This window comes from Coregonus lavaretus (assembly GCF_964263955.1).
Source record: "Coregonus lavaretus genome assembly, chromosome: 38".
Classification (NCBI taxonomy): Eukaryota; Metazoa; Chordata; class Actinopteri; order Salmoniformes; family Salmonidae; genus Coregonus; species Coregonus lavaretus.
Window position 1 is genome coordinate 23,371,035 of NC_140025.1, and position 17,865 is coordinate 23,388,899.

Sequence of the window (17,865 nt, forward strand, 5' to 3'; positions counted from 1 at the left end):
CTATAGCAGTTATCTCACAGCCAATGTCCTTTATAACTCTATTCAAGTATAAAGCTAGTATTAGATGAAATGCAAGAAATGTGCTTTATGTGAAAGGGTTCTTATGGCATAATTTGAGTTTGCAGGGACTTCATTGGTGTGGATGTTGGAGGGACTTCTAGCTCTATGAATATTGCAGTTTGATTATTCTATATGGAAACCACATGATGGAATCTCTCTTAACCTTTGGATTGATGATGCTATTGACTTTGTTCATGATCCTTTGATAGGCACAATGTTTTTCAACCTCAGTAGTAGGGGGGTAGTATAGACAATTTAAAAACAATGGGTCTACAAGCACATCATCACAACCTAGATTTGGCCGCATGGTAGTTGTTTGCCCGCGCGGAAAAAAACGAAATAGAATGTTTCGCATAAACTTTGTTCTCTGTCCGATTTTACTTGCGTATTGAATTGTGCACGCGATATTCCCATGAGTTTAATAATTTGGTGGGTTTAGTTCGTCACGTTCAAGTCCGCCTCATTGTGCCAGAGTCAACCAACACACACGCAGGCAGACGAATGCAACCGCTTGGCCGTAGTCGGCGCATACTCTCCACATACACAGCGAGAAAGAGGGCGAGAATTGAGGAACAGAACAGGGTGGGAGGGTTTGCGAGAGAAAGAGAAAGCCAAGCGTAGCACAAGGCAGGCTACTAGCTGAACAGGGCAGCATGGCGGGTGTACGGGAGTTCCAACAAGGCAGCCACTGTCACAGAAAAACGTGGATTAATATTCTACTCGGAATTCTACCACTACTTTTGCCCTGCGTACAGCATGGAGGGGCTCAATTACAAGGTCTGGAGAAGTACATTTGCTTCAATAATTCAACACCCGTTGCGAAAATGTCGGCGAGAACTGCCAGTAACGTTACAGCTAACGTTACTGAGTTGACAGTGAAGACAAGTCGCTATGCGAAAACGGGAATGCTACTGCAACCATCGTATTATGGATTAAAATTCGGCATAATTTGCCCGATAGTATCGAATATGTTGATGTATGCAGACCATGTAGGCAGCTAACGTTATTCACTTATAAATGTTAAGACTATTTTATTAAGTATTTTTTGATCAGTGGACAGTTTCCTGTGTTGGTTCATACAAGCCATAACGTTATTTCAGTTAAGTGTCGCGTTACAGTAGCTAGCTAATTTAGCTACAAGAAAACTTCGTTTAATTGTAACAGTAGTTATCTAGCTAAATGACATTGTTTTGACTTTGGACTGGCTGTTTTAAATGTTTCAATTTATTTATTGGTTACGTTAATGTATAGCTCGGCTTTTATAAACGTTAAAGCTATGTGTTTACAAGCTACCAAAGCCATCGCTAACCTAAAGGCAAGCTAGCCGGTTAATAATAATAATTTGGTGGGTGCTTATTGGCCTATTTAACATGTACAAGTGTATATTAATACGCATGTGTGAATTGGAAAATAGATTTTTTGCATATCCCACTCTCGCCCTCGGCGAGTGAGATCACGGCCAGTTGAACACACGCCTTTGTCAGTCAAGCGTTTGCACACGTTTATGCTGAACGTTGACAAACAACCGTTTGCGCAATCCACACTCCACGGTTATAAAAATTGGGTAAAGCATTTTATCTAGACAATATTTCTATGACAGCTATCTGTGTTTGACAGTGAGTGTTCCTCTCAAGCTTTCATGTTTACACCTCTTGCCCCTCTCTTCCTCCCACCAAGCCCTGAGTCAAATGTCCAGCGTGGTCGAGGTCTGGCAAGCTGAGGATGCTGACCCAGTAGTCCCAACTAAGGTAAATGCAATACACAATTTATTGAGCTGGTATAGAACTTAATTTACAATTTACATAAAGACAGCCAGCCATTTATATTTCTTCACACAAAGCCCACCACCCCATATCACCCCATTGTGTACGATTTTTGGCTCTCGTTTGCACGTGCCTTGGAGCGCAATGACATCAAAGAGATTAGCTAACTACTGCTACATTGTATCACTTTTGTGTATTGTCTAATTCGTCGAACTATTCATTATTGTTCTATTTTGCGAAGTCAGCTAAACGTGTTCCTGTTCGAAACATGAGGATTTATGGTTGAAGCGAGGAGTCCAAATGGAGGCGGGAAGAACTTGCCAAGGCCACCTGCTAGAGGGTGACATGTGGCCTAGCCTGTTCCTTGTCTGAAGTGTGCAATAGTGTCCATGAACAGCATAGCAAAGCCCTATCTGAAATAATATCTCCATCTCATACATATCTAACATTGCATTATATATATATATACACACACACATGCATACATACATACATACATACATACATACATACATACATACATACATACATACATACATACATACAGTTTGGACAACTACTCATTCAATGGTTTTCCTTTATTTTTGCTATTTTCTACATTGTAGAATAACACATGGAATCATGTAGTAACCAAAAAAGTGTTAAACAAATCAAAATATATTTTAGATTCTTCAAAGTAGCCATCCTTTGCCTTGATGACAGCTTTGCACACTTTTGGCCTTCTCTCAACCAGCTTCATGAGGAATGCTTTTCCAACAGTCTTGAAGGAGTTCCCACATATGCTGAGCACTTGTTGGCTGCTTTTCCTTCACTCTGCGGTCCAACTCATCCCAAACCATCTCAATTGGGTTGTGGTTGGATGATTGTGGAAGCCAGGTCATCTGATGCAGTACTCCATCATTCTCCTTCTTGGTCAAATAGCCCTTACACAGCCTAGAGGTGTGTTTTGGGTCAAACAAATGACAGTCCCATTAAGCGCAAACCAGATGGGATGGTGTATCGCTGTGGTAGCCATGCTGGTTATGTGTGCCTTAATGAACACAGACCGTGTCACCAGCAAAGCACTATAACACCACTTCCTCCATGCTTCACGGTGGGAACCACACATGCAGAGATCATCCGTTCACCTACTCTGCGTCTCACAAAGACACTGCGGTTGGAACCTAAAAATCTAATCAGACCAAAGGACAGATTTCCACCGGTCTAATGTCCATTGCTCGTGTTTCTTGGCCAAAGCAAGTCTCTTCTTATTATTGGTGTCCTTTAGTAGTGGTTTCTTTGCATCAAATCGACCATGAAGGCCTGCTTCACACAGTCTCCTCTGAACAGTTGATGTTGAGATGTCTGTTACTTGAACTCTGTGAAGCATTTATTTGGGCTGCAATCTGAGGTGCAGTTAACTCTAATGAACTTATCCTCTGCAGAAGAGGTAACTCTGGGTCTTTCTTTCTTGTGGCGGTCCTCATGAGAGGCAGTTTCATCAAAGTGCTTTATGGTTTTTGCGACTGCACTTGAAACTTTCAAAGTTCTTAATGTTCTGGATTGACTAACCTTCATGTCTTAAAGTAAGGATGGACTGTTTCTCTTTGCTTATTTGAGTTGTTCTTGCCATAATATGGACTTGGTCTTTTACCAAATAGTGCTATCTTCTGTATACCACCCCTGACCTTGTAACAACAAAACTGATTGGCTCAAACGCATTAAGAAGGAAAGAAATTCCACAAATTAACTTTGAACAAGGCACACCTGTTAATTGAAATGCATTCCAGGTGACTACCTCATGAAGCTGGTTGAGAGAATGCCAAGAGTGTGCAAAGCTGTCAAGGCAAAGGGTGGCTATCTGAAGAATCTCAAATATAACATTTATTTTGTTTTGTTTAATACATTTTTTGGTTATTACTTGATTCCATATGTTTTATTTCATAGTTTTGATGTCTTCACTATTCTACAATGTAGAAAATAGTAAAAAATAAAGAAAAACCCTGGAATGAGTAGGTGTGTCCAAACTTTTGACTGGTACTGTATATATTACTGAGAAAATAGCCTAGCTATTCAAATCAGTGAAGTTGGGTGCATTACTGGTACTATGATGCAATATTTTTTTTCATGATGACACCTCACAAACTTCCCGAATTTCAAGTAATGCATTTTCAGTGCTTTAGTGTGCTTTGCATTTTGGCCAAGTCTGCACTGTATGCTGTAGCTGTTATGTAATCCAGGAACACACTACAGTTTTTGTTTTACTGATTGTCAGTGAAGTCACAGCGGACTGTCATGTTACCTGCAGACAACAGAGGCTTCTTTTAATTGAACCTAGGATAAAATATATTTGAAAAGTTTTCAAACACCTGGTCATTTAGGTTGTGTACACCTTTTGAGAGTCGACACAGAACATTTTGCTTTCAATTGTAGTCTATTTGATGGGGGCGAAGTAGAATTTTCCTAGTTCCATTTTCACATAGAAATTGTGTACATTTCAGAACCTTACCCTGAGTTATATCACCTAAGATGGTCCAGTTGTTTTGTTTTGGTTCGTATTCCCACCAAAGAAAGGGTGTGTACTGTGCATCACAACTTAGTTAGGCGTACTTCTGCTCAGCACAAAGGGGAACCAAGGTAATCCTGTCAGGGTTGCAAATTATAGGAACCTGTTGATAGCAAGTTAAAGTGACTGACAGAATGCTGAAATTGTTTACGTTTCTCAGTATTTGTCAGGCTCAGGTAGGCAGGGCTGTGCTGTGAATGGACTAGCTGTGTCCCAGCGCTACGGTTTATGTGAAATGTTTGCAGTGATTTGTTACGTAATCTGCCTGCACTTGGCTGTGTTCAGTAGGTTCACACTTTAGCAAAACGTTTCTTATCGAGGTAGTCCATCCCTGTTTCAGTATGTTTTCTTCCGTTTGGTGCCTAATGAACACAGTCCTGGATTAAGGTTGTTATTAAGGGTGTTGAAGATGTTAGCAGCTCACTGAAGTGATTCGGTGTAAAAATATCATGGCATGTTTTAGCCACGCCACGCCACAACAAACCACTCCCTCTGTAAACCGTAACTGGTGGTCTTGGTGGCAACAATTACAATGTTAATAGTAAATACAAAAATTGGTGCCTTTTGAGGAGTGTAACTTGGTCCAGAAACTTGATTTCACATCATTTTAGCATTCTGTCATAAAGAGCACATGTTAAACTTAATATAAAACGTTTTCCCATCTCAAGAGGTTAAATAAATGACTATAGTAAGTGCCTATTACGTGCCAAATAAAGTAACATGGTTGACTGTAACAGGCTTGGCGATTTCATCTTAAATCAGCCATAAATCCCCTGGTGACAGGGGGAATGGAAGTGTGTTGTGTGCAACAGGGAGTGGCAATTGAATGCAAGCTTCACAAACAATTTAAATAGTTAAAACAATTCTAGCCTCTATCTACAGTGAGGGGAAAAAAGTATTTTGATCCCCTGCTGATTTTGTAAGTTTGCCCACTGACAAAGAAATGATCAGTCTATAATTTTAATGGTAGGTTTATTTGAACAGTGAGAGACAGAATAACAACAACAAAATCCAGAAAAACGCATGCCAAAAATGTTATAAATTGATTTGCATTTTAATGAGGGAAATTAGTATTTGACCCCCTCTCAATCAGAAAGATTTCTGACTCCCAGGTGTCTTTTATACAGGTAACGAGCTGAGATTAGGAGCACACTCTTAAAGGGAGTGCTCCTAATCTCAGTTTGTTACCTGTATAAAAGACACCTGTTCACAGAAGCAATCAATCAATCAGATTCCAAACTCTCCACCATGGCCAAGACCAAAGAGCTCTCCAAGAATGTCAGGGACAAGATTGTAGACCTACACAAGGCTGGAATGGGCTACAAGACCATCGCCAAGCAGCTTGGTGAGAAGGTGACAACAGTTGGTGCGATTATTTGCAAATGGAAGAAACACAAAATAACTGTCAATCTCCCTCGGCCTGGGGCTCCATGCAAGATCTCACCTCGTGGAGTTACAATGATCATGAGAACGATGTGGAATCATCCCAGAACTACACGGGAGGATCTTGTCAATGATCTCAAGGTAGCTGGGACCATAGTCACCAAGAAAACAATTGGTAACACACTACGCGGTGAAGGACTGAAATCCTGCAGCGCCCGCAAGGTCCCCCTGCTCAAGAAAGCACATACAGTGGGGAGAACAAGTATTTGATACACTGCCGATTTTTGCAGGTTTTCCTACTTACAAAGCATGTAGAGGTCTGTAATTTTTTTTATCATAGGTACACTTCAACTGTGAGAGACGGAATCTAAAACAAAAATCCAGAAAATCACATTGTATGATTTTAAAGTAATTAATTTGCATTTTATTGCATGACATAAGTATTTGATCACCTACCAACCAGTAAGAATTCCGGCTCTCACAGACCTGTTAGTTTTTCTTTAAGAAGCCCTCCTGTTCTCCACTCATTACCTGTATTAACTGCATCTGTTTGAACTCGTTACCTGTATAAAAGACACCTGTCCACACACTCAATCAAACAGACTCCAACCTCTCCACAATGGCCAAGACCAGAGAGCTGTGTAAGGACATCAGGGATAAAATTGTAGACCTGCACAAGGCTGGGATGGGCTACAGGACAATAGGCTAGCAGCTTGGTGAGAAGGCAACAACTGTTGGCGCAATTATTAGAAAATGGAAGAAGTTCAAGATGACGGTCAATCACCCTCAGTCTGGGGCTCCATGCAAGATCTCACCTCGTGGGGCATCAATGATCATGAGGAAGGTGAGGGATCAGCCCAGAACTACACGGCAGGACCTGGTCATTGACCTGAAGAGAGCTGGGACCACAGTCTCAAAGAAAACCATTAGTAACACACTACGCCGTCATGGATTAAAATCCTGCAGCGCACGCAAGGTCCCCCTGCTCAAGCCAGCGCATGTCCAGGCCCATCTGAAGTTTGCCGATGACCATCTGGATGATCCAGAGGAGGAATGGGAGAAGGTAATGTGGTCTGATGAGACAAAAATAGAGCTTTTTGGTCTAAACTCCACTCGCCGTGTTTGGAGGAAGAAGAAGGATGAGTACAACCCCAAGAACACCATCCCAACTGTGAAGCATGGAGGTGGAAACATCATTCTTTGGGGATGCTTTTCTGCAAAGGGGACAGGACGACTGCACCGTATTGAGGGGAGGATGGATGGGGCCATGTATCGCAAGATCTTGGCCAACAACCTCCTTCCCTCAGGAAGAGCATTGAAAATGGGCCATGGCTGGGTCTTCCAGCATGACAACGATCCGAAACACACAGCCAGGGCAACTAAGGAGTGGCTCCGTAAGAAGCATCTCAAGGTCCTGGAGTGGCCTAGCCAGTCTCCAGACCTGAACCCAATAGAACATATTTGGAGGGAGCTGAAAGTCCGTATTGCCCAGCGACAGCCCCGAAACATGAAGGATCTGGATAAGGTCTGTATGGAGGAGTGGACCAAAATCCCTGCTGCAGTTTGTGCAAACCTGGTCAAGACCTACAGAAACCGTATGATCTCTGTAATTGCAAACAAAGGTTTCTGTACCAAATATTAAGTTCTGCTTTTCTGATGTATCAAATACTTATGTCATGCAATAAAATGCAAATTAATTACTTAAAAATCATACAATGTGATTTTCTGGATTTAAAAAAAAATTACAGACCTCTACATGCTTTGTAAGTAGGAAAACCTGCAAAATCGGCAGTGTATCAAATACTTGTTCTCCCCACTGTATACAGGCCCGTCTGAAGTTTGCCAATGAACATCTGAATGATTCAGAGGAGAACTGGATGAAAGTGTTGTGGTCAGATGAGACCAAAATCGAGCTCTTTGGAATCAACTCAAGTCGCCGTGTTTGGAGGAGGAGGAATGCTGCCATTGACCCCAAGAACACCATCCCCACCGTCAAACATGGAGGTGGAAACATTATGCTTTGGGGGTGTTTTTCTGCTAAGGGGACAGGACAACTTCACCGCATCAAAGGGACGATGGAGGGGGCCATGTACAGTCAAATCTTGGGTGAGAACCTCCTTCCCTCAGCCAGGGCATTGAAAATGGGTCGTGGATGGGTATTCCAGCATGTCAATGATCCAAAACACACGGCCAAGGTAACAAAGGAGTGGCTCAAGAAGAAGCACATTAAGGTCCTGGAGTGGCCTAGCCAGTCTCCAGACCTTAATCCCATAGAAAATCTGTGGAGGGAGCTGAAGGTTTGAGTAGCCAAACGTCAGCCTCGAAACCTTAATGACTTGGAGAAGATCTGCAAAGAGGAGTGGGACAAAATCCCTCCTGAGATGTGTGCAAACCTGGTGGCCAACTACAAGAAACGTCTGACTTCTGTGATTGCCAACAAGGGTTTTGCCACCAAGTACTAAGTCATGTTTTGCAGAGGGGTCAAATACTTATTTTCCTCATTAAAATGCAAATCAATTTATAAAATTTTTGACATGCGTTTTTCTGGATTATTTTGTTGTTATTCTGTCTCTCACTGTTCAAATAAACCTACCACTAAAATTATAGACTGATCATGTCTTTGTCAGTGGGCAAACGTGCAAAATCAGCAGGGGATCAAATACTTTTTCCCCCTCACTGTATGGGTATCAGGGTTGATGTGTTATGCTCGACACGCTCAGTTTTCCACCACAAAACACCGGAAAATGGCCAAAAAGAGTAGAACCAGCTCACCTGCATTTTACACTTTGATTAGACTATTAGATGTTCAATGTTTCTTTTTGAAAAAATATATTTTAAAAGGAATAGTTTCACCATATTAAAACGAGAGTTCATTTCAGGGGTTGACCTTAAAATGAGGGACAAATGTAAATTAATCACTAGTCACATTAAATAAGTAATCTTCAGAAATGACTTTGTCAAAGCAACAAAATAACTACGGCTTTACAATGATGGTAAAAACTTGGAGAAATGTTGGGGTTAAGCGGGTTAAAATCTTCTTAGAAGTTACAGAGGGTATTTGCATTTATTAAGGATCGCCATTATTTATTTTATGCTGACTTGGCAGCTACTCTTCCTGGGTTCCAGCAACATTAAGGCAGTTATATACAATTAAGTGATAATGCCAGAGAAGCCGGTGTTTTGAGGATATATACTGGCACGGGTGTTGTTAGGCCCGAGACAAAGACGAAGGTGGGCAAACCGTGCCAATATATCCTCCAAATATCGGCTACCTGCTTGTCCGTCTCGTCCCGACACATTCATTACTATGGGACAGCTGGATATTGAATTTCATTATTGAAACAATGTTGCAAATGTCGGAGCGACAGACAGCAAGGTTTATACAAATCTCCGCTGTTGAAAACTAAATGTTAGTCTTAAAGAAATGTGAGAATGTCTAGATGCTTTTTATAGTGGAGATCAAGTTAATAAATTGGCTGTCTGGGCTGGTGAGACAGTGGATTGCGCAGTCAGATGGAACAGAGTAAATAGGCATTTTAACGTCATAGATTTAGCCGGTGGTAACTTGTGGACTAGACACAGGCTGGAACGTGGTTTTAAGCAATCAGCGTTCAGGACTAGACCCACCAGTACAATTATACATATTACATTACATTTTATAGCACTTTTCACAGCGCATTTACATTTTAGTCATTTAGCAGACGCTCTTATCCAGAGCGACTTACAGTTAGTGACTACATACATTTTCATACTGGTTCCCCGTGGGAATCGAACCCACAACCCTGGCGTTGTAAACGCCATGCTCTACCAACTGAGCTACACGGGACTACATTGTGTGCCCTCAGGCCACTATTCTACTACCACATATCTACAATACAAAATTAATATGTACTTGAATTGCGCGTGTTAGTATGTGTATGCAGATTGCAGGGGGTGCACGGATTGCAAGTCTGATTTATTGAATTCTCCATGTGGTCTATATTAAAGGGCACTTCATTTAATATAACAGGCTTTTAAATTCAATATTGGTGCACAATTTCTACTTAAAATGTCAAACGGATGCAAAATGTACTTTTCGTGGAACAACCCATTAATTTGTTGTAAGATCTTGTCTTAATGGGAAGGAAATACACCTGTTTTGTTTCCCTGTTAGCTTTTATTCCTAAATGCTCTGATGTCCAAACTGGTTTTACGATAGATATGCCTAGCCTAATCCGATTTTTTTTTTAATCGTAGCTTTTATCGGAACATCTCAGTTCAAGATGAGTCGACTAGGTCTGTCTCTTTGGCTGCATTTTAGATAGGCAGCCCAATTCTGATATTTTTGACCAATCAAATCAGCTCTGAAAAAGATCTAACGTGAAAAGATCTGATGTGATTGGTCAAAAGACCAATTAGTGGAAAAAAGCTCAGAATTGGGCTGCTTGTGTGAATGCGCAGCCTAAGAAACAACAATATATCACAATTTCCATGCTTTGTTAAATGTTTAAATTGCGTTTGATCCATGAGTGACTAGGCCTATATGCATGCAACATCATATAGGCTAGGTAGATTAACCTACACTAAAGCACCCTACCCTTCAACTATACTGAACAAAAATATAAACGCAACATGCAACAATTTCAAAGATTTTACAGAGTTACAGTTCATATAAGGGAATCAGTCAATTGAAATAAATTCATTAGGCCCTAATCAATGGATTTCACATGACTGGGAATACAGATATGCATCTGTTGGTCACAGATACCTTCAAAAAAAAAAAAAAAAGCATCACAATGGGCCTCAGGATCTTGTCACAGTATCTCTGTGCATTCAAATTGCCATAGATAAAATGCAATTGTGTTCGTTGTCCATAGCTTATGCCTGCCCATACCATAACCCCACCGCCACCACGTTGACATCAGCAAACCGCTCGCCCACACAACGCCATACACATGGTTTGCGGTTGTGAGGCCAGTTGGACGTACTGCCAAATTCTCTAAAACGACGGAGGCAGCTTATGGTAGAGAAATTAAGATTCAATTATCTGGCAACAGCTCTGGTGGACATTCCTGCAGTCAGCATGCCAATTGCGCACTCCCTCAAAACTTGAGACATCTGTGCCTTTGTGTGAAAAAACGGCACATTTTAGAGTGGCCTTTGATTGTCCCCTGCACAAGTTACACCTGTGTAATGATCATGCTGTTTAATCAGCTTCTTGATATGCCTCACCTGTCAGGTAGCTGGATTATCTTGTCAAAGAAGAAATGCTCACTAACAGGGATGTAAACACATTTTGTGTTGTACATTTCTGGGATCATTTATTTCAGCTCATGAAATATGGGACCAACACTTTACATTTACGTTTCAGTCATTTAGCAGACGCTCTTATCCAGAGCGACTTACAGTTAGTGAGTGCATACATTATTTTATTTGTTTATACTGGCCCCCTGTGGGAATCGAACCCCACAACCCTGGCGTTGCAAACGCCATGCTCTACCGCCGACATGCCGCTTGGTGTTTGCCAAAAGGCCTCTAAAGACTCTCAGACACATTTACATTTACGTCATTTAGCAGAAGCTCTTATCCAGAGCGACTTACAGTTAGTGAATACATATATATTTTTTATACTGGCCCCCCGTGGGAATTGAACCCACAACCCTGGCGTTGCAAATGCCATGCTCTACCAACTGAGCTACATCCCTGCCGGCCATTCCCTCCCCTACCCTGGACGACGCTGGGCCAATTGTGCGCCGCCCATGAGTCTCCCGGTCGCGGCCGGCTGCGACAGAGCCTGGATTCGAACCAAGATCTCTAGTGGCACAGCTAGCACTGCGATGCAGTGCCTTAGACCACTGCGTTTATATTTTTGTTCAGTGTAGATTGGCACTTAATCACAGTTGTGTGTCTTGGTTGATTGCCTGGTCAAGGCTTTCAATTAGTGACCCCTAGACATGCATGAAGATTCACGTTGCAGTGAACAAAGGCCCTATCAAGAAACTGCCCCTAGATGAACCCCTACGCACTAATGTAGCCTAGTGCTGTTATTTAAAAAAATTTTATGCTGGGTTTTTCACCCTCAACAGTTTCCCGTGTGTATCAAGAATGGTCCACCACCCAAAGGACATCCAGCCAACTTGACACAACTGTGGGAAGCATTGGAGTCAATATGGGCCAGCATCCCTGTGGAACGCTTTCAACATGCCCTGACGAATTGAGGGAAAAAGGTTCTGAGGGCAAAAGAGGGGGGGGGGGGGGATGTGCAACTCAACATTAGGAAGGTGTTCCTAATGTTTGGTATACTCCTTGTATATATTGCATATACCTTTCCAATCCTTTTAGATCTACTTAGTGTCTAGAGATATAGGGATTACAGGTAGTGTCTGGACAGGGCCTGTCAATCTACATAATGCCCTTGCACACACAAGATTTGCATCAGGAGGACATACAATAGTCATCTATGACCTCTTGTGCACACCTAGTCCTTCTGCAAAAATCTGCTGAGTGTCATTTGACATTGAAACAAGTATAGTCCCTTAACTTAGGCTACTCCTGAACCAGTCAGCTTTGGAGCCTCTCCCAAATGTCAACTATGTATTTTCAAGCCAAAATGCTTGCACCCTAGACATTTAAATTGCGTGCAAAACCCCTTCACTCCTACTCTATCATGCACTAGGATGTATTAAACAGGCCCCCTGCTAGTAGGATGTGAAAATGAAACTGTAAAGCAGTGGTCACCTTTTCTGAGTCAATATTACTTTCTGAGTCAAAATTCAAGCCGAAATCTACTGCTCAGAACACGTCTTAAAAAAACATAATTCCAGGGCCTCCTGAGTGGCGCAGCGGTCTAAGGCACTGATCAGTGCTAGAGGCGTCGCTACAGATCCGTGTTTGATCCCGGGCTGTGTCGAAGCCGGCCGCGACCGGGAGACCCATGAGCCGGCGTACAATTGGCCCAGCGTCGTCCGGGTTAGGGGAGGGTTTGTGTCAAGAAGCAGTGCGGCTTGGCGGAGTCGTGTTTCGGAGGACGCATGGCTCTCGACCTTCGCCTCTCACAAATCCGCACGGGAGTTGCAGCGATGGGACAATACTGTAACTACCAATTTGGATATCACGAAATTGGGGGAAAAAATTATGAATAATAATACATTTAAACATAAAAAAGTAAGTAAATAAATACATAAGCCTATGCAACATTAACCAATTAAAAACAATTCTGTAACAGTCGGAGTGACAGACAGCAAGGTTTATACAAATCTCTGCGGTTGAAAACTAAGTGTTAGTCTGAAAGAAATGTGAGAATGTCTAGATGCTTTTTATAGTGGAGATCAAGTTAATAAAGAACCTGGCTGGGCTGATGAGATAGCGGATTGCGCAGTCAGATGGAACAGAGTAAATAGACATTTTAACGTCATAGATTTAGCCTGTGGTAACTTCTGGAATTGACACTGGCTGGAATGTGGTTTTTACCTATCAGTATTCAGGATTAGACCCACCCGTTGTATAAGAAGTACATAATGTACCCATCTACCTGCTTTGAGCATCAGTGTTCAACTCTTCTGCCTGCTTCTATGGAACCCTGACCTGTTCACCGGACGTGCTACCTTGTCCCAGACCTGCTGTTTTCAACTCGCTCTATCTACTGCACCTGCTATTTCAACCTCTAAATGCCCGGCTATGAAAAGCCAAGTGACATTTACTCTTGATGTACTGACCTGTTGCAACCTCTACAACCGCTGTGATTATTATTTGACCCTGCTGGTCATCTATGAACGTTTGAACATCTTGGAGAAAAATCTGGCCTTAATGGCCATGTACTGTTATAATCTCCACCCGGCACAGCCAGAAGGGGAATGGCCACCCCTCAGAGCCTGGTTCTTCCCTAGGTTTCTGTCTTTCTATGGAGTTTTTCCTAGTCACTGCTTCTACATCTGCATTGCTTGCTGTTTGGGGTTTTAGGCTGGGTTTCTGTATAGCACTTTGTGACATCTGCTGATGAAAAAAGGGCTTTATAAATACATTTGATTGGTTGATGATTGTTGTCACAATGGGCCACCATAGACCTTAGGAGCATTTAGAATGCTAGTCATTTTGAGGTTTAATCTTTTCTTCATACTGAATTCCTTTTATCCAAAACAGAAATGTTTTAAACTTAGACGGCAGCTAATCTGTTGATACATTTGGGTTTATGTAAGCCTAAAACGCTTGATTAATTATATGAATTATCAAATGCTGAAATCCTACTAATGATGCTCATCAAATACTAATTTGCACTATAATACAATGACTCAATATAGAAACGATTACGCTAAACTGTAATTACAAGACAAATATACATTATTTAACCTGCCATGTCTTCATGGAGATTTAGTTGTTGTTTTGTAATTTAGTTTTGTTTTCTGGTCTACATAGGTGGAAGAGCGCAGCAAAGACAGTCTTCCACTGGAAGAGAGGTAAGATCTTATCCCTGCACTCCCTTGGCGACGAGAAACCAACAGCCTTGTTATATGTTACTCATTTGTTTCACTCACACCACGACACACAACAACCATAGGTGAGAAAAATGTCAGATAAATAATATCCCACCATGATCAGAAAGGATTTGTTCCCTGAGTGGAGAGAACGGTCCACTGACGGCAAGAATGAATAACAGAATATAAAATTTTAGAAACGGCGACGTGTAGGTAAGTTAGGTCTATGTAAACAAACCACTGCAGCAGCATGCAGTTTAATCGAAGCTCGGACTTTGACAGGTGTGCGTCTTTCAGATGAGAGAACCAAAGTGGGCGGAAGACAGAAAAGCGGGGGTGGTGTGCGCAGTGGAATAAGATTTGTCGTTAAGTCAAGCATCATTTTGACTTGTCACACACATTCACATACACTGTAATGTGTAGCCTGCATGTATTCAGATGCATTTATATTGTGTGTATGTATTCAGATACATTGTATCTATGCTGTGTGCATTTATTCATTGTGTACTGAACTCTATGCCTATATGTTGTGTTAGATACTCGAGTTTCAGAGGGGGTTTTAAGAGGGCCTTATTGGGGCCTTTTCAATATGGTGTGGCGTTTATATTGGTATGAGTGTGGGGGCGTGAACATGAGTGGGGGAGGGGGGGTGAGCGAAAGAGCAGCACAGTACTGCATTATGAGTGGGGGAGGGGGGGTGAGCGAAAGAGCAGCACAGTACTGCATTCCAGACTAATTTTAGAACTCCTTTAAAGAAAATGCAGTAGAGGTCCATCTGACCAGGCTTTTTTGTTTCACTAAAGAATGGGTAAAGTATCCTTATCTTGAAGGCAGTTAAATGTCTTCTTGTTACATGAAAGAGTGAAAGCATAGAAGCCAATAGCTCGTTTGAAGTGTTGACTCTGGTGCTGCGTTTTTAAGATAAAAAAATGAACTAGCTTGGCAATGACTGAAGGAGTGAGGACATGGACAAGTCTCCAAAGTAACATTCCACATTCAAGCACATTCATACTGTGAATATAGGCCTATTCTTTTGTGTTTTCTGGTTAGCCATAGCACTAGTGACTAGAGAATGACATTACAAGAGAAGTCGAGAAGACAGAACTGGGACGTTATTTTTCTCTCAAATTTCATCTAAAGTTATTTCTGTTCTAAGATGTAGCAGGGACTGTCATGGCAGCCACTGCTGGCTAGCTGCGTACTTCTGGTTAGTGTCAGCTTCTTCTAAAAAGCCCCCTGACAGTCAAGAAACAGAGCCCTGAGTCTCCTGTGTGTCCTCAACTTGTCACTGTGGCACTGTAAGTGGCTCAGCTTGCTCGCTCACAAAGCCCTAAAATGAATTTTATGTTTTGTATGGGAAGTTGGCGTTTTGATTTACTAGCTAACACGTAGCTAACCTAGCCTACAACTTAGGCTGCAAAAAATGTCCCCCAGTACAAACATGCTGGGAATATGTGGAGTCCTTGGACAGGGCTAACTTTCAACAACACTAAATTGAATTTGATACTAAACAGTGCTGCGCTCCTCAGCGCATCGGTAACAAAATGCCTGTTGATGACTTCATACAGTCTCCCTATCAGTAGTTAATACAAGCTAACCATGTGCTAGCAGGATGCACCATTGACTTTAGCTCCAAATAGCTGTTGATTGATTACCTCAGGCACAGTCCCTCCAGACCCAGTGTGGAAGTGTCTCTGAGCCCAGAAAAGTGATAGGAAAGCGGGGACAGGCAGGGCTGGTTGAATCCCCTCCAGACCCGGGGACCAGGGCCTCTTGTGCCTGTTATCGTACCTGGCAGCACTCTTCTCCCACCTGGAGAACAGGCTGGAGATGGGGGGAGAGCGGGATGTGGGCCAATGATCTCGCTTTTAGTGTGTGTCATCGTTTCCGATAACTAACAATTGCCGGGTTTTGCCCCAAAAATAATAATGAAAAGCTGATCAATAAAACCCATTGCAAAATAATGCTTTTTATTCATTGATGGACTTATCAGTCGATGTAAATACATTTGACCGTCATGCTTATAGGTACATTTGCGTAATTTAGTATAATTAAATTGGCCTGTATTTTCGCTAGTCATCATGCATCTTATTTATCCAACACAACTATCACACGTGCACAGCATACAGAGCCTATTTTGAGCTGAATTTCTCCTGCAGTTCCTCAGCTGGTTGCTGCTGGAGTAAAACGTGCTTTTATAAACCCATTCATTGCACAATCATTCTAAATGCTGTCGCTTGTTAACAGTTTTGGTGCACGATTAAAAAAGAGCTGCTATTTTTCTCAACTGGTAATTGAAATGCGCCTCCCATTCAAGTGCAGGCAACAGGCTATCAGTGCGTCACCCACCACTTTACAATGTGAGCTGGAGGCAGAATGCATTTTCAAAACATACTTAATTGTTTGAAACCTGAATGTTTTATTTCATATTATGAGGCCTTACTTAAAAATAACCTATAGCCAAAATCTGACCATTGAAACATGGAGGCAATTATTTTATAAATACTTCATAAGTGGCGCGTGAGTTTCAAGTTTGGGGAAGCTTACAATTTATCCTACCGTTCTGCGTGCCAGTTATGATTTTCATATGCACATTTTCGTGGAACAGTTTCATTTCAATAATGTTTTAGTTTCTCAAAATCATTGTCACATGGTTAATCATAAAAATCTGAATTCAAATAATATGTGGACACATTGATACACCCTAGCCAATAGGCCAATGCAGCAGTAGGTCTATAACTTCCATTGCTCTTTCACACCGAGGATTGATGATTATCAAGGGGAAGATTGTTGGAGTTTTCATATAGCTTATAATTTGCAATGGATGTTAAAAAAACACTTTCCTACTTTTCCACGCAGCAAGCCAAGTACATTTTATACGTGCTCAGGTGCGTGCACTCCCTCAACATTATCAGGACAGAGAAACCAGACACATACTCATTGCTCACATGAGCACTCCATACAAAAGACAATGAAAAAATTGACAAATCTCGTAAATTAGGGAATAAACCAAAATCAAAGGGTAAACCATTCACACAATAAAACAATGAATGCACAAGAATTGGCGGAAGACCGCTGATCCATTCTGGAGAGAGTCGCCCACAAATGTTCTATAGGATTGAGGTCAGAGCTTTGTGATGGCCACTCCAATACCTTGACTTTGTTGTCCTTAAGCCATTTTGCCACAACTTTGGAAGTATGCTTGGGGTCATTGTCCATTTGGAAGACCCATTTGCGACCAAGCTTTAACTTCCTGACTGATGTCTTGAGATGTTCCTTCAATACATCCACATAATTTTCCTTCCTCATGATGCCATCTATTTTGTGAAGTGCACCAGTCCCTCCTGCAGCAAAGCACCCCCACAGCATGATGTTGCAACCCCATGCTTCACGGTTGGGATGGTGTTCTTCAGCTTGCAAGCCATCCCCTTTTTCCTCCAAACATAACGATGGTCATTATGGCCAAACAGTTCTATTTTTGTTTCATCAGACCAGAGGACATCTCTCCAAAAAGTACCATCTTTGTCCCCATGTGCAGTTGCAAACCGTAGTCTGGCTTTTATATTGCGGTTTTGGAGCAGTGTCTTCTTCCTTGCTGAGCGGCCTTTCAGGTTATGTCGATATAGGACTAATTTTACTGTGAATATAGATACTTTTGTACCTG

General features: G+C 41.9%; 1 protein-coding gene across 2 annotated transcripts in view; it reads left to right on the plus strand.

The window, feature by feature from the left end:
* Nucleotides 1-573: 573 nt before the first annotated feature.
* Nucleotides 574-17,865, plus strand: part of tmem131l (transmembrane 131 like) — an 84,165-nt gene continuing 66,873 nt past the window's right edge. For both annotated transcript variants that reach the window (XM_084155014.1, XM_084155015.1), the window contains exons 1-3: nucleotides 574-837; nucleotides 1,738-1,808; nucleotides 14,143-14,183. In XM_084155014.1, coding sequence (XP_084011140.1) covers nucleotides 714-837; nucleotides 1,738-1,808; nucleotides 14,143-14,183 — 236 coding nt within the window. In that variant the 5' untranslated portion in view covers nucleotides 574-713. The remainder of the gene's footprint in view (nucleotides 838-1,737; nucleotides 1,809-14,142; nucleotides 14,184-17,865) is intronic.